General features: G+C 39.2%; 2 protein-coding genes across 2 annotated transcripts in view; both read left to right on the forward strand.

Moving 5' to 3' along the window:
* Positions 1-11: 11 nt before the first annotated feature.
* prtfdc1a (phosphoribosyl transferase domain containing 1a) lies at positions 12-10,448 on the forward strand. Its single transcript, XM_044041112.1, has 10 exons — positions 12-182; positions 621-657; positions 949-1,055; positions 1,639-1,822; positions 4,729-4,794; positions 6,132-6,149; positions 6,625-6,707; positions 6,991-7,037; positions 8,110-8,186; positions 10,296-10,448. Exons 2-10 carry the CDS (start codon positions 640-642, stop codon positions 10,341-10,343), a joined length of 648 nt encoding a protein of 215 aa, XP_043897047.1. The 5' UTR covers positions 12-182; positions 621-639; the 3' UTR covers positions 10,344-10,448.
* A 6,872-nt stretch (positions 10,449-17,320) lies between these two features.
* Positions 17,321-23,417, forward strand: part of LOC122757999 (rho GTPase-activating protein 21-B) — an 87,077-nt gene continuing 80,980 nt past the window's right edge. Inside the window, exons 1-2 of the mRNA XM_044011991.1 lie at positions 17,321-17,550; positions 18,903-19,152. Coding sequence (XP_043867926.1) covers positions 19,075-19,152 — 78 coding nt within the window. The 5' untranslated portion in view covers positions 17,321-17,550; positions 18,903-19,074. The remainder of the gene's footprint in view (positions 17,551-18,902; positions 19,153-23,417) is intronic.

A 23,417-nucleotide genomic window follows, 5' to 3' on the forward strand; every position in this document is an offset into this window, starting at 1 on the left:
ATTTGTGTGTGTGTGGCCACGTGGCTTGTGATGCAGCAGCATCACATGCAGCTGATTATCCTTGTAATTCTCCTCCACTTAAACAACAACTACGTCTTTTTTAAACACAAATGACTGCAGTGTGATCTGTGTGAAAGTTTCTGTTTTCTTCACAAAAAAGACACGGAGAAAACAACAAAACGGTAAGAAATGCTTTGTTCAAGTCTAAGATTCAGGTCAGAGAATTATTCGGATAAAGATTTAAATGTTTGTTCCTCGTCCTAGTTTAGTATCTAACATAGTTTGTCCTTTAACGCTTTCCTTGGACTGTGTTTTCTCAGCAGGAGATGGAAAAGCCACTTTATTAGGCATAAATTTTTAACAGTTTTGTCTCTATCTTGTTTGTTTGTTTGCTTTTTGCTTTGTTGTCAAGTCTAAGATTCAGGTCAGAGAATTATTCAGATAAAGATTTAAATGTTTGTTCCTCGTCCTAGTTTAGTATCTAACATAGTTTGTCCTTTAATGCTTTCCTTGGTCTGTGTTTTCTCAGCAGGAGATGGAAAAGCCACTTTATTAGGCATCATTTTTTAACAGTTTTGTCTCTATCTTTGTTTGTTTGTTTGCTTTTTTCACCTTGTCAGCGCGACAGTAGATGCAGAGATGGAAAAAGGAATTGTGGTATGTTGGAAACTCAATCCAAATTTGTCAGAAATTACATTAAAGTCACATAAAGATCACAATTTTGAAACGTAAAAGTCTTAGATATTAGCCTCAGAGTGCTTAAAACAGGTGTGTTTTTAACTCCGGTGTCTACTCCACCAATTTTTCAGTCTATTTAGTACATAGTCTAAAATTTTGTTATTACTGTGCAATAATCTGATATTTCTTTGTTAATAACATGCAAAACTATTCATATCTAATAACAGTGTAGTTTCAGCACCTGACGGCATTTTTTTGTGTGTCCTATAGATTAAAGACGACTGGCCCGGTTACAGTTTGGACTTGTTCACTTACCCGGAACATTACCATGACGACATTGAGTGTGTTTACATCCCACATGGAGTCGTCATGAACAGGTAAAAACTGTCTAAGAAAAACATACATGAACATTTTTTATGTTGGATACTGTGATTATGAAGCAAGTTACAGGGCACTTCTGGTTTCGAAAGACCTACTTCCTGTGTGCAGGTCATGGCTTGCAGACGTGCTCAGGACAGGCCCCTGGTCTCACATATGAAGTTTCGAGCAGATCAGTAAATGTAGGGTCAAGTAAGAGGGCACTTCCTGTTTCATGGCGAAATGGCGGTTAAATTCAAAATGTCTGACTTCCTATTTGGTCACGTTTATGTCCATAGATGGTCCGGGGTCCGTCTCTTGTGTCATGAAGTTTTGTGGGGATCGGTCAATATAAGGCAAAGTTATAGGGAACTTCCTGTTTCATGGCGAATGGTTGAAATTTGTCAAAAGCCAAATCGCCAAAAATTCAAAATGGCCGACTCACTGTTGAGTTGAGACCATGGTTCCCATTGAATTTTTTGTTTGTCTTGGGCTATAACATCTTCCCACCAAGTTTCGGGAAATTCGGTGGAACTGAATTTTGACACTGTAATTATTTTCTTCTTCTCCTTCTTCTCCTTCTTCTCCTCCTCTCTGCTGCAGAGTGGAGCGAATGGCCACCTACATCAAAGACGACTTTGGAGACAACAACATCATGGTGCTGTGCGTCCTGAAGGGAGGATACAAGTTCTGCTCGGACCTGGTGGAGTTCATCAAAATTCTCGGCCGCAACTCCGACAAGTATCTGGAGACCCGGGTGGAGTTCATCCGTCTGAAGAGCTACATGGTGAGTGAATCTAAATATGCACATACACACCAAGGTTACAAGAGTTTTGGATTTTGGTTTTGATTTTTAATATTAGTTATTTGGGCACAAACACCAGTGGCCGAAACGGCTCCTGGCAGGAATTCATGTAAGGAACCTATTGATTTTCTGTGGCTTTGCGTTCTGCGGACACAGAGCAAAACCTGACCCTGATGGCCTGGTTCACGGTGAGCCAACAGGTCAGAAATGTATTTTGGGCCTAAACCATTCAATTCTGCTTATCCTGAAAAGAAATTCCCTTGAATCGAAACAACAGTTGAAAAAAAAAAAAAAACAGCTGTCGCACTGAGATTATCTGGTGAAATATGAAAAAAGTTGTATTATCTCCAAACACAGTAACTCTGCCCTTGTCAGTGGTAATTATAGATAAGTGTAACGGTCCAAGTCAACATCCAGTATGTTTACTAATGTATGTTGAAGGCAGTGATCATCATCTATATTTACGCATTATTACCGTTGTCTAAATAAAACCAAACAAATCAGCTGAAATCAGTTTAGCAGGTGACAAAATTAGCAATTTGTGTATTTGAAGAACTGAGCTAAAATTCACTGGTTCCCTCATCTTCAGGATTCAAAGAGTTTAATGTCATATGCACAGTAAAAAAACACATTTCTCTGTGTAATGAAAGTCCTTTTTTCTTTGCCGTCCACACAAATAAAGAGTTAAAAGTCAAAAGAAATAGATAAAGAGCATAAAGGAAAAAGTCATCTGTTCTATACAGTGTATAAGTATCTGGTATATTTACATATAATAGAAAAAAATACACTTAAAAGTCCACTGTGTAACTTTTTTGGAGGATTTATTGACAAAATTTTGAATACATATGTAATATGTATGTTTGTAAAAATGTAGAATTGGGTTTAGTAGCCTTAGAATAAGTCTTTAATATGTACTTGCTGCATGAAAACCGCCAATTTGTGGCCACATGTTTCTGCAGCAGATGCATTTTTCAAATTTAATCTGCAGTCCCACCCTTAGATTTCACTTATTTTTACAGTGGACCTTTAAAAAACAGAATTATGTATTACATTTATCCCAATAACAAAGGCCCACAATGAGAGTTCGTCATTTTTTGTCAGTTCATCTGAAATTATCCTTATTTATTACTCATGCACACTTGAAGTCACTTATCTGACTGTCAAGCTTGGCCACCAGATGTCACTGTCGCTCCTGTTTAATAAAGAACTCCTGCCTGTACCTCCTCAGTGATGATTGACAACGCAGCAACTGCAGGTCATGAAAACACCAGGCTGCTAATTGGTGCCGTTTCTTCAGCCAGTAAAAGCAGCTCATGTCAAACACTGTCAAGCACCTGGAATGCATATAAGCCCGATGGAATTAACACCAGGGTATGATGACACGGTAATGTTTAAAATGAAAAAAAATGATGTTGTTTTGCATCGTTTTTCATCGCCGCCGTCATTTATTATTATTACGTTTGTGTGGACTTTGGCACAGACTAGCACAGAGGTCAGATTTATGTTTCTCTGCATGTGGTCAACATTCCTGCTCTGCACTCCACAAAACAAGGGGAGGATTCACGGGTTTAATTTTTTTAAACAAATGGCTCTCACACCTCTTTAAGTAGCCACAGGCCAAACTGAAGTATAGAGTTTTTTTGTTTTTTTTTGCCTTCCCGTATATCTCAGATTGTTTACATTTCGTGGAAAAGTCGCTATACATGTCAGTTTCACCTCACGGGTAAACAGGTTTATGCTTGTTTTCCTGTTCATCCATATCCATGGTTCTCAAACTGTGGTTTGTGTACCACCAGTGATACGCAAGCTTCCTTTGGTGGTACTTGGAGGAAAATCACGACGCCAAATTCAAAATGGCCAACTTCCTTTTGATTTGAAGCCGTGGACCCAATTTACTTTTTTGTTCCTCTTAGGCTGTTAAAAGTTCCCACCGAGTTTCATGAAACTAAATCTTGGCGCGTTCCATCTATTTCTATAGTATAAAAAGATATAAAAGTATAAGTATAAGTAATGTATAAAAAATAATTTGAGAACCACTGACATTTAAGTTCCAAAATGTGAGAAAAATTTGCAACAAATGAATGAAAGTTAGCAAAAGTAATATCATATTTTTGACACATAACATGATCTATATATAAAAGAAAACCTTAAAAGCACAGGTTCAAACAGCTGTTGGAGGGAAGTATCTGAGTGATGATGCCGTTTGTCATGATGAAGTCATGTGATCTGCCTCCAGGACTGAATCTCAAATGAAAGACGTTGTTCTTCTGTAAGAACGTGCCTGTGTTTTGTGTATGTTTTTTGAAATATTCTCCCCAAAAATGCAAAATATGATGTTTTCCTTCAAATGTACAAAGCAGTTGAATAAAGTACAACTGAGGATAAAGTTCAAACGTGACTTACAGTATATTGTGCAATTTTGCTGGCAAAAACAAGCCCAGTCAAACGTTGGAATATAATGGTTATATGTTGCACTTACGCAGGAATCTCAGCACGTCATTCATTCACTCACGGTCGTTGCAAAACAAGTCTCCCTTTGTGCCGTCAGCGCTGTATTAAATACACTGTGTACAGTAAAGCCAACGGAACTGTTGAGAAACACACGGTTAGGTACAGTACAGTACAGTGTCCTTAAGAAAACATATGTGGCTCCATTTTCCCCCCTCACCAGCTCACCGACAGATCTTTTATTGTAAATTATGGCGGCTAAGAAGGAAAAGAAAACTGTAAAAACAGTACAGTTACACTAGTGGTCAGCAATTGGTGGCCCGTGGCCCAAAACTGGCCCGACAGCATCTGTATGTGGCCCGGCAGATGATTTAACAAATTATTATTATATTATCTTCACGCTTGAATTAAAACATTCTTCTTCTTCCTCTTCTTCCCAGAATGACCAATCAACAGAGGACCTTCACATAATAGGGAGCAGAGATCTGTCTTTTCTGCGTGGAAAGGTGTGTGACCTTTATAAGTTTACGTCGTATCTCGTGGTTGTCAGTTTTCTATCTGTTTAAACCGTCACAAGGTTAAGAAAAAGAAAAGTTAAAAAAAGGGTAAGTTAAAGAGTATGATTCTGAAATGTTTCGTTTTGATTTCACAAGTCACAATTCACGAGACAATAAAAAATCTTAATATACTTTGATTTATATTAATAAGTCTGCCTTTAACGCTAAATGTTTGCTTCTATTTTTCTATGTTAGTATGCTAACATTACATATAAACAGAAGATAATAGCAGGCTAACATATACACTATAATATTATTATTATTAGTGTTCCTATTTCTATTTTAGCATGCTATCACATTCCTCTGTTTCTATGTAATGTTTGCGTCTATTTTTCTATGTCAGTATGCTTTATGTAAGTATGTTTTATGTGTTTCTAATATTAGGATTAATGTTTCTCTTTCTATGTCAGTATTCTAACATATTTATCTGTTTTTATATAATACTAGCATTATTGTTTCTAGTTAGAATGCTAACGTTCCCCTCTTTCTGTCTCTCTGTGTTTGCTTCTATTTCTATTTTAGCATTTCAACGTAACATGGTACACATTCTATTGATATTTATATTTAATATGCTTATTTATACTTGTGACATTATGTATGACTTCACATAGCATTGTCATTATGTTTTCTCTCATGACATAAACTGTAAAAACATATTTAGTCACATGATGGGTTAAATAAAGATTGTCAGAATCGATGACCAACTTAAATTACCCATAACTCAAGGATCATAGTTGAAAATCCTCAATTGTTTACGCACAGTTGTCCAACTGGCTGTGGAGTGTGTGTTTACAGTTTGTAATATGCTGTAGGACAGGTTTGTTATGTTTGAGTTTCTCTCTTCTTTTAAACGTCCCCGTCCACTTTCTCTCAGTGTTATGTAACAGTGTTCAGGTGTGGACGGGGAACACTGGCGCAGTGCCTGCATTCTCTCCAACCACTCTCCACAAATCATAGATACTCTCCGCTGCTGTCACAAAGAGGCTCGGTGTACGCGGCCAAAAAGAACAACGAGTGGTTTGAAACGGTTCAACTGGAGGGGGAAATTGAACAAAACCGAGACGCTCACATTAAGTGACTTCTGCTCACTTTAGACACAGATGTTCATTACTGCGGAGAACAAAACAACGTGTCTGGGTTTTTACGGCTCTTATTACTATAGTTACCAATGATGGAGCAAGTGCAATTCACAAAAACAACCTTTAAACAGACTTTATCTGAGCCTGAAAACATGTTTATTAATGTGTTTAACCTTTGTTTTCTTGTTTTTTATATCGTTTCACCAGTGTGTGCTTATTGTTGAGGTGAGTTTATTAATTTATTTATTTATTATACAGTATATATATAGAGAGATAAATATATATAGATATATATATATATATATATCTGTATATCTATATTTCTATATCCCATCCATCCATCTTTCTATAAAACACATTTTACATAAAATGTTTATTTCCTTCAATGACGTGATCTTTAATGGAGAGAATAAACACACTAATCAAGTTAATATTTCATGTTATACTTTTGTCGTTTGCCTCTGGTTTACAAAAGGAGAAAAGATGATACTTCACTCGTAAACATGAGTGGATTTGCTCTGAACACACGATCACAGGGATTGTTTACCCTGAGAACATAATCTGCTCGTGTTTGCTCTACACTGTAATTTATTACTCTGCTCAACACAAAGAGCTTAGCATCTCAGCATAATGTCTCTGTTCTTCTGAGGGACACTCACATGTCCTTCACTCTTTTCCCTTTGCTCTTCCCTTCCCTCAGGCCATCGTTGACACAGGAAAGACCATGAAGGCCCTTCTGAAGCATGTGGAGACCTATGAACCCAAGATGGTCAAGGTCGCGGGGTGAGCCATGTCAGTCAGTTCCATAATCATCTGTGTTTTTCCCCCGCCAGTGGAAATGTCAAGCGTGTGACGAAACAAGCTAAAGTAGATATCGCTTGTCCATGTCACCAAGTCACTCCCATGTTCTCTTCATGTGTTCTCCTCACGTTCTCCTCATGTTCTCCTCACGTTCTCCATCCTGCATCAATACCTGTGTCATCAGTGGGAAAAAGATGTTTTTTAACAATACGACGTAGACGTAGATAGGTTGTTGTTGATCACATCGTTGTGATTTGTGTTTTAGTCTGCTGGTGAAGAGGCTCCCCAACATGGCTGAGCAATTAACAGACTGTAAGTACTCTAAGTGTGTTTTTATGATGTTACTTGAACCTTTTAGACAGTTCCACCAATTATTTTATCATTAAAAATCTCTGGTTATCTCTAACAGATAAATAACATGATGTAAATAAGAGGAAATAAGGTTTTTTCACCAGTAACTTTATGTGTTTTATCATTTTGAGCATTTCCTGATTTTAGAAATTAACTAATTTAGAAATAAATGAGTTCAACTATTCACTTTTTTATATCTGTCATCACTTACTGTAAATCTGGATTCTAATCCTAATTGTGGCTTCTTTATGATAACTGTTGTAAAAATCCAATCCAGTCCAACTTTATTTGTAAGGCACTTTAAAACAACCACAGTGAAGCAAAGTGCAGTGCTGTGGAGAAGAATAAATAAAAGGCATATAATCTTACAAGAGTTGATATGATTCATTTGTAACTATTAAATAAATGAAAAGACATAAAAACGTGGATAAAAACCACAATAATAACATGCCATTGTCATTAATCCTTTAAAAGCAAGGTTTACAAAGCAAGTGCAGGATGTTCAGGAACAGAAACAAGAAAAACATGAAGACAAAAGCCACGAGGGATAAATCTGTTGATTATTTTCATGATTAATAAAGGACTTGTTTGGTCGTTAAAATGTCAGAAAATGTCGGAAAATGTTGATCAGTGTTTACCAAACCTGGAAATGATGATGTTCTTTAAATGTCCACAAATGTCCACAAACCAAAATGATTCAGTTTTAACGATTTCTTTGTTACATTACGGAAAAGTATTAGTGCCACATGTAAGGAGATGTTTTTGAAAGAAAGTAAAACAACAAAACAGCATGAATGCTGAGATTAAAGTCAGACTTCTGAGATTAAAGAAAGTCAAGTCAGAATTCTGAGATTAAAGAAAAATTATTCTGAGATTAAAGTCAGAATTCTGACTTTGTTTAACAGCTGCTGCAGTTTTCTGTGTTTTACTAAAAGTGAAGGTTGACACAGAATCCACTCCAGGTTTTCACTTCTAGCATACGCATGTCGTGTTTCTCGTTAACTTCCTTGTCTTGCTGTTTGTTCTCTGACAGACGTCGGCTTCGAAATCCCCAACCGCTTTGTTGTCGGCTATGCCCTGGACTACAATGAATACTTCCGTGACCTGAATGTAAGTGAACGAGGGAGTGAGCGAAGGAGTGAGTGTCTGCACTGATGTGGCTTTGCTGCAGCAACATGACCTTTTAGAAAAGCTGAGAGAAAGGGATGAAAGAGACGAGGGATAAAGGAGAGTAAACAGAATCAAAGAGACGCTCACTCACCAGGTATCATCCTCATATACTGTATATAACGCCGCTTTAGTCCCTGAAATCGTGACATTCTGGTTTAATATGGATGTTTTGAAACACAAATTGTGGCAAATATCTGATACTGATAGCATTTGTTTTGTTTTAGTTTTATGTTTTGTTTTGTTTGTGGATTTCCACATACACTCAAATGGGAAACGGTCGAAAAAAGGATCACAACCCTGCCCAATTTGGAGCATCACAGTGTCGTCATACTTTAACGTAGAGACGTTTTACACAATCGTGGTTTAAGTTTTGTACTTTCTTTTGGACGTTTTACAATTACAATTTCCAACCTACACAGACAATTTTTACATAAAAACGTTGCTATGGTCGTTGTCTAACCCTGTGTGTTGTATTCACTTTCATATGACTTGCAGTTTTTTCTTAAAATCACCTAAAAGTGCAGAGAGTTCTGGCCAAACCTCCCATTGACTCCCAAGTTAAAACGCTTTTGCGTATCAAAAAACGAATTCCTCTGTCAATTCACACCCGTTTTTCCCAAAATTAAATGTGGGAGCTCATGAAAGCCTTGTGGAGCTCAGAAACCAAAATAATTTACTTTAATACATGATATCTCTTAGTTTTTTAACCATTTTTGGACAGTTAGAAACAGGTGTTTGGAAGGGGGAGGGGGGTCATGTAGGGGGAGGGGCTTGTAAAACTAGCTTTTAAAGGTTCAATCCACCCAAATTTTCACTGATTCTCCATTACTAGCTCTAGTCCTGCACCTGACAACATTTTCACCAAGATGAGGGCACAAATTTTCGAGTTTTATTTTGTTATTGTCACTGTGCAAGAAAATGAGATATAATATTAATTCCTTGAGCATGAGCTTCTTTATCCTAATGCAAATAATAATTTTACTGTGAAAATCACACCTGACGTGTCTTCCTGGTGTTTTTCTCTCTGATCGCTGCCATGTTAAAACTCTCTTATCCCTCCGTTTCCATCGTCACATTCACTTCGCTTCACTTCAGTCTGCTGAATTTAGAAAGAACAAAACAAGCGTGAGCTCCATCATTGCTTTTTTTTTTCAAATTTATATCAGCAACAACTTGACCTCCCGTTTACCTCTGACTCATGAGCAAAGCACTGATCACACATTGACTCCCACAGTTCTGTGTGTGTGTGTGTGTGTGTGGCATTGTACGTACTGTATGTATGGGGTGGTTGGTGTTCATTACACATAGTTTGACAGATGGTGACACGTGGAATGCAGAGGTTAGGATCTCATTATCAAGTTAAAGCTTCCCCCATCTTATCTGTCCTCGTCCTACAGGAGACATATGAGTCGTGTCCTCTGGGGACACCCAGCGTTAAAGTGAATGATCCCCCATGTGTGGATCTCTGCTTTAAAAGTCGTTTTCCTTCCATTATGTGCAACATTCTTAAGATTTAAAGTCAGAGTTAAAGTCTTTTGACCTCACTAAATTTAAATATCCACACCAATTCGTACTCGGCACTGCCCTCTAGAGGAAGCATTGCATAAAAGACGAGTTATTTAGGGTGGTGATGGAGATGACATTTGAGACGAACGGAAGTGAAACGGACGAAAATTGAGTGGAGAGAAACCGTTTTCAGAAAAAAAAACAACCTTTACTCCACATTTCTTAGATTTTATCGCATTTTCTAACATATCATTTTCTCAAACACTCCCTTATTTCGGTATCGGTGTGTTTTAATTGCTCTCGTATCGACACAAACGCCATTAATCATGGTCTACAGTTTTAAAAACAGGTTGTAAGTGTGTTTTCAGCATAATACCGTCATTTCTTGTGGTGATCGTTCCTGACTAAATGTGTAATTAAATCAAATGAAGCCAAAAATGAAAGTGATGATCTGATGCTTGGTGTGAAAGACGATAAGTAAAAATGACTAAAATCAGTCAGATTAAATAACACAAACAATGTTTTTTACCATTTTTCTTTCAGCATATCTGTGTCATCAGCAAGACTGGGAAGATGAAGTACAAGGTTTGATTACACACAACTGAGCAACACAGGATTTAAATTTGCTTCACTCCACGTATTTGTATGTAATTTGTAAGAGATGAAGGTGAAGAAATAAACAAAGGAATATTCGGCCATGTGGCGTTTTTGTGGAGAGAGACATAACTGGACAGAGAGACTCTGCCCACCGGGAGAGAGCGTTAGTGTCGGATGGAATGAGCGCACGGACACTGGCATCCTTGTGTCTCCACTCTGACTCATGGAAAAGCCACAGTGGGCGCAGACGGCTGGACAAACCGTCTCCAAACTGCACTGTTTATTTCTGATTGAAACCACACTTTACTGGAAATGTGAAGGAGATACACGGGAATTCACCAAACTCGCACCGTCAGTTAAACTAATACTACGCTCCTGTTGGGTGTCGGAATTTCCCAGTTTGAGGCGGAGTTCCTTCAACTGGAACATCCAAAAAGATTTGTTCACAGAATGGCTCAGTGCACTCCGTCTGACACAGTCACTGAACTGAAATACCACTGAACTGAAATACCACTGAACGTGGTCGCGATCACGATCGATCGCCAGCTTTCAGCAGTGCTGTCGCTAAATACACAAGACATTTCCTTTGCTAAGTGTTGGAGATTAACGTTAATGATTTCAGGGATTTTTAAGTCTTTCTAACTTATCTACAGTTTGACATTGTTCACTTTCATTCTTGTGTTTTAGAATTCTATGTAGATTTTTGAACGTGAAATAGATTTTGGAACTATAAGTAGAATTTTAGAACTTTAAGTAGATTTTGGAACTATAAGTAGGATTTTGCAATTATAAGTAGGATTTTTAAGCCTTTTGTTTGATCTATACTTGGACATTGTTGGCTTTGATTCTTGTATCAGACATCACATGACTCTTCTAGTGACGTCACTCTCTGATCAGTCTGTTGACGTCACATTTTAGTGTTGGCTAAGCTCGCTTGGAACCTCAGAGCAGGAACTAAAAAAAGTACCAGGTACTATCACTGATGGAAAAGCCATCCCGAGGTGTTTTCGAGCCGGGACCATGTCATCCTTTCACACCATCGGTCTTCTCTGTCCAAAATGTCTACATTTGGGTTTCACCACATACTTTCAGAGCTGGAGAAGCTTCTTGGATGAGCGTTGAAACGTCTTTGTGAAAAACTACAAGTCCTTTCGTTACTGATTCAAAAGAGTTTCAACCTCGGGTTCCAGGTTTTATTCAATTTTACACACTGCACCCAAATCCTTTGAGATGTCAACTTTACTTTAAACCCACGAGCACTTTTTCCCTCACAAATTCCTCCAGTGCTGATTGAAAAAGCAAACACGAGGCCTGTTGTGTTTTTACAAGGTTTATGTTCCTGCAATTACACTCTGAGGCCTTGATCTCATGGGGCTCAGTGAGGGGGGGTACAAACGAAAATACCTGCAAACACACACACACACACACACTGAGGTATTCTCTGTGTTCTGTTGCCATCATCCGTGTGACTGCGAGAGTCAATTGTGCATGTCGACAGACAGACCAGAGCATGGTTCACTTCAGACAGTGGCTACGCGCTCTTTATACTCAACCACCTGAAACTCCAAACACTCATAACAAAAAATAACAACACACACACACAGGGAGAGAGAGAGAGGGAAAGATTATTCTGTTAAGAATTGAAGAAACATGGTGAAATGATTAGAAATGTATGTTTTTGTGTTTTATTCTGGTTTAAAAGGTGTAACTTCTGTGCATTGCCCCTGCACCGTGTCCCTGTGAGCTTAAATCAGCGATTTTCTCTATGGACTTTGGTGTGGGAGAGTGAGCGGTGACAAAACTTCTGTTCCCAGTGAGTAAAGTAAGTCTACAATATGTTAAGAACATGTGTATAGCTTTATCTCACCGTTAGACACTCCTTACTTGCTGGAAACTGAAGTTTTGTCAACTGCTCACTCTCCCACACCAAAGCCCATAGAGAAAATTGGTGTTTTTAGCTTGTGGGAGCACAGGAGCTGCTGGTCTACTGCTGCATTGTTTGGCACCTTTTTGTCACTTAAGTAAATCAGATCAAAGGATTTCAAACACAGAAGTCACACACTAACAGATTTGAAGTGACTGATAGAAGCAGCTGTGGATCATGAATGCACGTGTGCCATGATTTTAAATCTTCGATTTTCTCTATGGGCTTCGGCGTGGGGGTGAGAAACTTCAGTTTCCAGCTGGCAAAGACTGTTTTTAAAGATATCATGGACTTGAACGGGCCTTTTATGATGTGGCTGAAACACATGTTCCTCTGTGATAGCGTGTGTCCGTGTCTCAGGTTGGTCTCCCACAACTGGCAACACATGTAATGAATTCAGTGCTCAACAAAAAATGAATTATAAGCTCCCGTTTACCGTTCACAAACATGTTCCTGAGCCAAACGTAATGGTCCAGCTCTGGCTGCAAGTTAAATGACCTGATAAATGAGTTGCTATGTGTAGGAATAATACGAGTGGCTGCGAACAAAAGAGAGTTCTGGGAGGTTTTGGGAGAGGTTTGGTTTCCGTGTTTGTGTCTCCTCGGGTTTCACATGTGTGGTGGTAAACAACACCTCCACTCACTGACTGAACCCCAGCTTCAGTGAGGGTTTTTATTGCACGTCCTTGACCCCTACAGGTGCAGCGCGACGAGATAAGAGGGAAATTACACAGCTTTTTGAGTTGTGCGCAATCCGTTCATCTGCGGCCACAAAGACCCCCGTTGTTCCTGCGACTGTGTCCTTATCATAAAACTCAGCCGTGGTGGTGGTTAACTTATCCCGCCACTAATGCCACCCGCGCTGCCCTGGGAACCCAGAGGCCATTGTCTATCACCTTGAAGCTGGAGGGTGGGGGGTTCGGGGGGGAGGCGCGGGGGGGGTTGTTGAAAGCAAGACGGCACAAAAAAAAAAGAGCTCCCGGTGGTTTTCACATGCTGCGGCTTTGTACCGTTCCATCAGCAGAACACAGAGAACACAGGGGAACGGGGCCAGACGCTGGAAAGTAGGCTACAGGTAAACTGTGCCTCGATACAAAAGGAACAAAACAGGAATTGTACATTTGAATGGACGCACATCCATGCGTCTGACATATGAAGCCCGCGGTTAGAGACGGGGGGGAGCGGAAGGATTTGATTTCACATCCACCGCTCAATGGACGGACAGCATATTTATTCCCTCAAAGTGCAGCATGTAATGTTTTAGGAGGGGTTTAGTGGCAGAAATTGAAGGTAAAAAAAAAAAGGTTTGATGATGACGTAAAACACAGTAAACTGTGATTTAAACGTGAAATATTTAAGTTTACGACACAGGGACTTTTCTCATTCACACGGGATTTTGAAAAACATTGGACATGCGGACGTGAAACGGACAAAAATTGAGTAAGTACTTAGAGAAGCAACGTTGTCAAGTGTTTTTTTTTCCGTCGCAGACAAAACTGAGCTGGTTTAGCTACAGTTTGGCTGCTCTCTGTCGCCCCCTTTCTCTATAACTGGTACTGCGGGTACGACAATGATGTCAAAACACAGTAAATTATGATTTACTGTGGTAAAATAGTTAAGTGGTAAAAGTTCTGTGCTGATCAAAACAAAGAACGACGTATCGTTCTTTTCTCATTTACCCAGGATTTTGAAAAACATCGTGATGCGTTTCCACTGAAATTACCCAGGGAAATCTTTCCCTTAACCCCAAACTTTCCCCCAAAATAAGTACCTACTCTACTCGCAACGAGTTTGAGACCCCTGATTCAAAGGGATATTCCGGCATTTTAGGAGAAATCTAGTCATGAAGTTTTCCACCTCTGATTTAAAGCTATAGCACCTTCAAATATCACACGTTATAAGTGTTAATTAGTCAGTGTTAGAGGAGGCAGAGGTGACGTTTTCCATATTTAGACAGAGGCAGATTGTTTCCCCCTGGTTCCACGGTTTGTTCCACGTCATAGTGAAGCTTATTTTACAGTCACACGTTCACAATAAGGCAATTATTTCTCAGTAATGGTTGCAGGGCAGTAAAAGACGACTGTGTTAAGTTGACAAACACAAACCAAAAGAGCCTCTGCTCTGCATGGTAGCTGGGTTGCAGTCTAGCTCTGTTCTGCCCCCCCGAGGGTTTGATAGATTAACTTCTGCTGGGTTTCATCCAGTCATCAAAGTCGCTGCCAGATCCACCAACAAAAACCCAGAGTTTCAGGGTCCTCGTCCTCTACAAAACCTCCTCAAACGACAGCTTAAAGAAACTTTATATATAGTACAGTATACGTCCTCTTTCCAAGTCCTGAAATCCACTCTCACAAACTTTCATTTCCACACGTCTTAATCCCAACGCCGCCAGGTTTTAAACTTGATTTTCATGTGATGTTTTAATCTGATCGAGTTTGTAATCTCTCTCTTCTGCTAAATGTCACGCGTTTGTTTTTAGTGTTCATACAAATGAAATCACACTGAATTCTTACTGGATTAAAATCATGCTGAAGTTTCAGATTATTAAAATACTAACGTTTCATTATGTTTTATTGTCTGAATCTCTTTCAAATTTATTAGTGTAGGCATTTTTGTCATCAATATAATACAATATTAAAACTATATCACTGTATTTAAGTATTATTTTCGTACTTTACATACATGTTACAAAGTGTTTAAAGTGATTAAAATGAGCAGGTAAGGGAAAATTAGGTTTTACATAAAAAGTGGCACAGTTAAAAACGTGTTTAAAATACAGAATACTGAAAAAGATGGCTGTGGTGATCGTGTGGGGGGATTGTCTGAAACTGGGGTGGAATAATCTCTATAAGTAAGTTTTTAGTTGGGATTTGAAAGTAGACATTGTTACAGTGCTCATAAAAACCTTTTGTTGAAAATGTTGTTTCTCGGGCTTAACATAGCAGCAGGTGTTTCAAAAGAAAAGATAAAATGGTATGAAATATAAAGAAGAGACATACTATATGGTTAATAAAACAAACCTAATAATTATTGTTATTGAAAATAATGCACATTTTCTTGGTTAAATAATATTTAACCATTCTTTGGGAACCCACATTTCACAACAACAATAAAAAAGGTGCTGTTTTCTGGAGAATGTAGCACAAAAACTTTTATCCAACTTTCTATCACTGCTGACTTTTTGTCCCTGATGCACTATTACACTTTATGCTAAATCAATACAATCCTCCTGCTGCTGCTGCATTAATAATCCAGTACGAGTTTAATAAATAATAAATTACATCACATTAAATGAATTTGATAATATTGCACACTTCATATCGCACAGCAATATGTTAAATAAAATGACTTAAACTCATAAATCCCAGCTAAAAAGTTCTACAAATTTAGTTTGGTGACTCCCCAAAAAAATCCAACGACACATCTTTGGGTCCCCGCCCCAGTCGTCGGGAACCCACACTTTCATAAACACATTTAAAAAAAGGGCTGCTTTCTAGAGAAAGTAGACACAACAAAAAACTGATTATTGTAGATTATGCTGCTGCTGCTGCTACATTAATAATCTAGTACGAGTTTAATAAATAACATTAAATGAATTTGAAAATATTGCACATGTTGTCAATCTTTTCCTGGTTAAAGTTCTTTAAACACATACTAAATCTCAACTAACAAACCAAACAAAATATCCTGTGAACCACCTTTGGGTCCCCGACCCAGTCTTTGGGAACTCACACTTTCATTAAAAACAATAAAAAGTAGCACAAAACAGATTATTAGGGTAGGGGTATTGTGATTTTTATTGCACTATTACACTTTATGCCAATTCAATACAGTCCTGCTGCTTCTGCTCCTGTTGCTGCTGCTGCATTAATAATCCAGTACCAGTTTAATAAATAATAAATAACATCACATTAAGTGAATTTGAACCCTCCCTCCCTCGTTTACCGAGTCCCACTCGCGGCGTTTAAAGTTGTCCATTGTGTGGACGAGAGTGGACCAGACCTCGGGGGACAAAGGCTCCTCTCTGAAACCAGGGAAACCTCGCAGTGTGGGTCAAAGAGAGTCCCATTGTCCTCCTCGTCCATTGTGTGTCCACACGAGGAGCAAACTGCAGACGGCAAACTGTCAGGGCCTTTTGTCTCTGGGGCAGATCAGCTGTGTGTGCATCAGTCCTATGTGTCCACCGTGTCCCTGTAAACTACTCTCACAGTTGATCAAATAATGTGAGAGGAAACTGGAGAGTTGGGACACATTAAAGGTCAGAATAAAGTGTTTATTTAAGTGTATTATGTGAGTGTGTGTCAAAGTATCAAAAGACAAATAACACAACACAATGGAATGTTATGCGTTACATCAGAAGTGGCTCAGTTTAAACATTTTAATTAAGCTCTAAACATCACAAAAATGTGAATGAAAATGCGATTTATTGGCTTATTGTTGCAGGAATCTGCATTTCAGTGAACCACTGGGCTTTTTTGACTTGTATGTTGTATAAAAAATGTTTAATCTATAAATTTATTAGTGATTAAAAGTTGTCAAACAATAAAGGAGTCAGTCAGTCATCATCTAACCGCTTTATCCTCCACCAGAGGGTCGCGGACAATAAAGGAGTGATTTATGAATTTCATTTGTTTTATTTTTCTATTTTTGTCATTTGTAAAGCACTATATATATTTTTTAAAAGTACTATTAGAATAAAATGATATCTATTATTATTATTTATTGTTTTATTATAATATTTTTCTTGTTTTGTCATTTTATTATACATTTTAAAAAATGTAAGTGCTATTAGGATAAAAATAAATTACAATATAATAATATCATTGTTATTACCTTTATTATCGGTATCATAGTTGAATGGACCGGTTCAGTTTCTCCTCTCTGTTGAAGTCGTTATGTAACAAAGCCTCTAATTGGACCGCTTCAAAATTCCAAATTTAAACTGGCCACCTGATTGGACGCCGCGCCGTGAGGGGGTGGGGACGGTTGCAAGCGGAGGGGCGTGGCTTGAACCAGGAGTCAGGAGATTCGTCAGCTTCAGTGTGAGATTGTCGCGCCGCCAACCGGGGACCACGTACGAGCGAGCGAGGACACGGTGCTTTTCCTGCCGCCGTCTTGCTATCCTTTTTACTCGGGCCTTTTTTCAATGGACGCGAGGCTCGGACACGGAGGGACATGAATGAGGACGGGACGGTTGACTGTGGACGGGTGTCCCTGACCCTGAGAGACATGCTGGAGGGCGTTCACCGTGTTTTTCCCAGCGTGTTTTTCCTCACAGGTACTGAGTGAGTGAATGAGTGAATGTGAAGTGAGAGGCTGAATATCCCGCTTTGTGATTATATTTTAAATATATAGCTGCATACATATATCTGCAAGCACGGAGGCTTTAACAGCGACAAACAAACAAACAAGCAAGCAAGCAAACAAACAAACATGGGCGCTGCGTTTGTTTTTTCATTTTTGTGTCGGAATATTTTCATTAAAAATAGGGAGGCTTTTATTTTGGTAATCATTGTTAACAACAAGTGCTGACCGTAGTTCAGAGACAAGAGACACGATGGAGACGTGATGGTGCGTTCACGGACCTGTCGTGTCGGTGTTTGACACACACACAGAAAAAAACATGAATTACGCCTTTATTTACAGTCCATGTTTACTTTTATTTTCCTCTCCCTCTGTGCAAACATTGTAATAAAGATGTCAGACATTTTGTACTTTTTTAAATTTAAAAACAAACAGAACATCGGTTCTAATCTGCTAATGCACCTGCCACACACACACACACACGACTTTACTCAAGTGAAAGTAAAAGATCACGTGATGAAAAATTGGGAAAAATATAGTGTTTACTAATTAGAAATTAAAATGACATCTTTATAATCCATCCTTTTGCTGATATTAAGAATATTTAGCATGATATCGCAGACTATTTCAAAATAAAATTGTTTCTTTTGATATGGACTAAACATAACCTAAATATAACCTGAATATCTGTATAAAGGTGTCTGACATTTTGTACCTTAAGGTCTTTTTTATAAACAAACATCCTGCCATTGCTCACTTTAAGCCACACACACAAACTCATGACTTTTCTTAAGTGAAGGTGAAAGGTCATTGCTATTAAAAGATATATATTTAGATATTGCACAACATTTCAAAGTAAAAGTGTTTGTTTTTTGATATATATGAATCTGTAAGTGACCAAAACAGACATTGCATCACATCACATGTTCTCAATATAACCTAATTAACATACAAATATAGTTCATTTTGTTTTCATTACAATTCTAAATAAATAAGTGCCTTTGACGTTTTATGGACTTTTCACACAAACTGGGAGAGCAGTGAAAGTGCCTGTTAGAACAAGAAACAAAGAAATAAAATAGAAAACAAAATCAATAAAATAGCAATAGGAGGACAAGGACAATAAATACTGTTTTTTGAGGGAGTTTCAGAGTCTTAAGTCCATGGTTTAATGTTTAATTTTCATGAATTTCCTGTAAACTAGTTCATATTTATGCTTCTAAACATCGCTTATGAGTAGAAAACCTGTGTGAATTGTACTTTTTGTTGAATTAACGTTGATGAAACCTCCTTGCATTTGTCTCTCTGTTGTTTTCCGTCTTGCAGGTTTTCGCCCTCTGACATGAAGAAGAAGGACAACAGTGTGGATTAGGATTCTATTTTTCTTCTTGTTTTTGTTGTTGTTTTTGCTTTTATTGTTTTGGAGTCGTCGTCGTCCTCTTCACCTCGATGTGGTCTCTAAAGGATTTCTTTCTCCTCCTCTGTGCTTTGGAATGAAATGATGGCAGCACGTTGGAGTGACTCACTGCAGGACAATGAAGACAGCAAACATGGGGACGTAACTCCGTCCCACGAGGTAAGAAGAGTCTAAGCTGTGATGATGGCTGTTGGTTCCTCAGCTAAGCATGTGTAGGATTAGAGATACAGTTGACTTTTTTGCAGTCTGCCACTACGTCTGTCTCACCTCTAGGTCTCGGTCTACTCTTTCAGACCGTCTATCCAAAATGTCCACATTGGGGTTTCCCCACAAACTTTCAGAGCTGAAGAAGCTTCTTGGATGAGTTTTGAAATGTCCTGTGGGGTCCGTGTACTTGGCGGCCGACGGATAATAAAACCACCACAGGATGTCCATTCAGTTTGTTTTCTGCAATAAAACTAGTGATTGGAATAAAGACATGTTTAAACTGCAGGCTAATGTCCGTTCAGCGCAGCACTCCTGACTTCCAGGTACAGTGCAATAGCGTTGTGACGATTTTCGTTTCCCTGTTTGTAAAACTGGTAATCAGGGAAAACGGCTCGTTTTCTGGTTTTGGTTTTGATGAAAATCCGGTGGCCATCAAGTACACTGAGTTTCAGTCTCATCTATGGAGGTCCAAGAGGACATGGTGGCAACGCAAGGTTCCAGGTTGCTCCTTTTTGTGGTGAGGAGCAAGCTGAATTTTAATGTGGCAGTGAGAGGCTGGAATACGACTTTTGACTTGGATAGACATTCGCTGTCAAAACATAAGACATAAAACCGGGGGAAAAAGAAATCAGCAATCTACAACAGCGGGACTAAGAGCCCGTCCACATTCAGTGTCTTCTGCGTTTAAATTGATGCATAATATTGCACTTTTTTGCTGTTATCTGAGCCAATATCGGTCCGTACCAATATCGTTTTCCAGATAATATCGTGTATTCCTGCAATTCAGTACATGAAGTTCTCGTCCAAACAGAGTTTGTTTTGACAACGTTGTCACAGTGCTCCATCACATTTTGACAAGTAACGTAGAAGTTGTTCAGCCCTATTGTTACAGTCTTTTAGGTCAAGGTTTGGTCACCATAGCAGAACTCTGCAGACTCTCTGAGGTCTTGACCTTGGGTTCGGACTTGACCTCACTGATAACCCCCTTGTGTCTTGTGGACAAAGTTGTGAACATTTTGTCCCGATTAGATTGTCTTATTTTTGTGTTTTTAAGGCTCACATGTGGCCTCTTCCTTGTTATCAGCTGTCACCTGTGCTGTGTGTGAATGCGAAGCATCTGCTCTAACTTCATCAGCGCGACTTCAAAGGTGTTTTCACTTGAGGCAGAAACTCATGACATGCACTCAGAGAGGGAGAGAGAGAAGTGGATTGTGTGTGAGCTAAGTGTTGCAGCGAGCTGCCAGTGTTCGGGGGTGATAGGGTTCACTCTTTTTTTTTTTTCCCCCACTCTGACAGAAGCTGGTTAAATGCACAAAGAGAGTTCTGTGCTTGTGCTGCTCATCTTTCTGGGACTTGTGCGCATCTGATTGCCAAAATGCTGATAAATGGCACATTGTAACTCATCGTTTACCCTCTTTTTAGCTTTTAGCCATGACATCAGATCAGCAAAATCATCATCATCATTATGATCACAGTCCAGCGGCTGAGGCTTCATCCATGTCATAATGTCATAACATACCACTGCAGCAGTGGCATGTTTGGGATTTAATCCGTCATCAGAAAATGGCAACAGCGCCGTAATCCTCTTACTGTGTCAGAACCAGTTGAGGATGGACGATGTAAATCTGTGGGAATGGGACGAGTTTTTGTGTGATTTAGACTTTGGATTTAGACGTTTATGAAGGAGCTTGGAGCGCGAGTTTCCGGGGATGTTGTTAAAAATAACTCATAATTGGACGTTGGAGCTGGAGTCGCGCTTGCCAGATGTTTGGATGTTTCTTTGGCTGCGTTTTCACACAACTGTACGACTTTGTCTGTTTCTTGTAATCGACGTCTGCTCCTTCCTTAACGTCTCAGGTTCTTGAAATTTGGGGCAGCTAATAATTGAGAGTGCGTGCCACTCTGTGATTTTACCCATTTTTGTACAACGCTGCAAACGTTTCTTAGTGGCTGAATATCACTTTTTCGTGTTCTGTTTTACATCTTTTTCAACCCTAACCTTGACCATGTGCTGATGCATTTACCACCTGCAGCCATTTTAAGCAATTTCAAAGACTAGAAGAAGAAAAAACAACTTAAATGCTTTTGCTGATCTCTGATTCAGTGACTTTTGACCAGGATTTGATCGATAACTGATACCAAGTCTTACATTGGCTCATCACTTCCTGTGGCTGATAATTTGACTGAAAGCTTGCAGTGAAGGGGTTGGTATTTAAATATAATATATGTATATATTTATATATAAATGCAAGTGACGTGTGTTTATCTGTCTGCCTGTTAATCGTGTACATTGACAGACTTCTAACTCGGCAGGTGACTGGCTCAGGACACCGGTGTGTGGAGAGCTGACTTTGAATTTTGACTTTTAGCAATGTTATAAAGACCATAATATGGTTTAATTGTTTCAGTTTTAAAATAACAAACCTTTCAGAGGAGGACTATTCCGTAGGGCTGAATGTTTACTTTGAACGTTTGCGATATGATTTTTCATTCCCAAAAAAACATATTTGAAACGATTACTGTGTGGTATTTGTGCAGAGTCTATACAATAAAATGTGTATATAGTCAATCTAAAATGATATTTCACACACATTTTGGCTTTGACAAATATTGCACGATTTCCTACGATTTGGAAAACTGCAGTCGGCTGTTACACGATCTCTATAAAACTTTAATTAATTGTTCAAAGCCCCTGTATTTAGTGTGACCTACACTTACCCTTGAACAATAACACAACCGTAAAGTTGTGTTCTTTGCGACTATTTTCTGTTGAAAAAGGTGAAAAAGGTGATGATGACGCCAGGAAGACATGCTTGAGCATCACATACAGAGAGTTAAACTCATACGACAGAACTACTCAATTACAAACTCACTTGGGCTGCATTTACAAACCAAGAAATCTCATTATTTATTTATTTATCTCTGATGTACAGTACTTTGTTTCAGCTGTTGGATTATTTATTTCAAAGTCTTGACATAATTATGTCGCATATGAGCCACGAACATCTCAAAGTGCTGCTGTCAACCCTCATCAGACGACTGCAGGAATCTGAGGGACAGTGAAAAGTGTTTCTCTCATATTTCTTTAGACTGGGCCACTAATGAGTTGGTGACGGGCTGCATGTGGCCCACGAGCCGCCGTTTGAACAGACTGGAACATACGACATGTGCATCGACTTGCTTTCAGTCGCATCATTCAAATCCAAATGGAACAATGATTGTTGAGACCCCAGCAGGCAGGATGGGGCTCCCCCTCTCCTCCTCCTCCTGCATCATCTTGGCTCACTAATGAGGGACCCCCCCACATCCCATTACACACACACACCATCCTGCTGCTGTCAAAGCGACGGTACCGACACACGCGGGGGTAATTGAGGCCCATCTGCCCCCTTCGTTAAGGAAAAGAGAAAAAAAAGCCCCACGTGTTTAATGTCTGCTTCTCTCTGTCGCTCTGATTCCAGCTGAGCAGTCGTGAAGCAGCTGAGGCCTTTGCTTCTGACACAGGCGACACAAACCTCTCCTGACAAAAGATTCATGAATAAAACGTGGACTTTTGTCGTGTTTCAAGGAATGATTAATCTGGAAATTAGGCGGTGTCGTTAATGAGAGATGTAGATTATTATGCTCCAAAATACACGGCTTGTGGAACTTCTATTTTTGGCGGGACGCCGCAGCAGAGTCGCGTTAATTCAGCAGAATTTAGCACGAGGAGCGGGACAGGAAGAGGAAGTAGGAGAATAAAACACTTTCACTTAAAGGGGACATATTATACCCTATTTCCCCCATTAAAATAGTTCCCTGGTGTCCTAATGAACATGTCAGTGACATGCTTTGGTCAAAATACCATAAGGATGAAGAATCATAGCAGTTCAATAACCCTGTTAAACCTGCCCCTTTCAGAATGCTCGGTTTTCGTGCATGGTCCCTTTATATGCAAATGAGACACAGGCAAACACACACCCACTTCTTCCAGGGGGTTTCTGATTTGTCCTCTTTACAGCGCTTTACAGCTCTATTAGTCTCTCCCTCCCTCCACTAGTTCTCTGACAATATCAACATGGCAGCGTGCGCAGAAAACAGCGAGAGTGCCGTCACAGGAAGAGACGTCCTACATAAGGATCGAGCCGAACACTGTCCAACTGTAAATCAGTTAAAAACACTTAGGAACAGCACCACTGATCGCCACCGCTGATCGCCAGCGGTGTGCGGCGAGCTGA

Source organism: Solea senegalensis, linkage group LG1 (genome assembly GCF_019176455.1).
Source record: "Solea senegalensis isolate Sse05_10M linkage group LG1, IFAPA_SoseM_1, whole genome shotgun sequence".
NCBI lineage: Eukaryota > Metazoa > Chordata > Actinopteri > Pleuronectiformes > Soleidae > Solea > Solea senegalensis.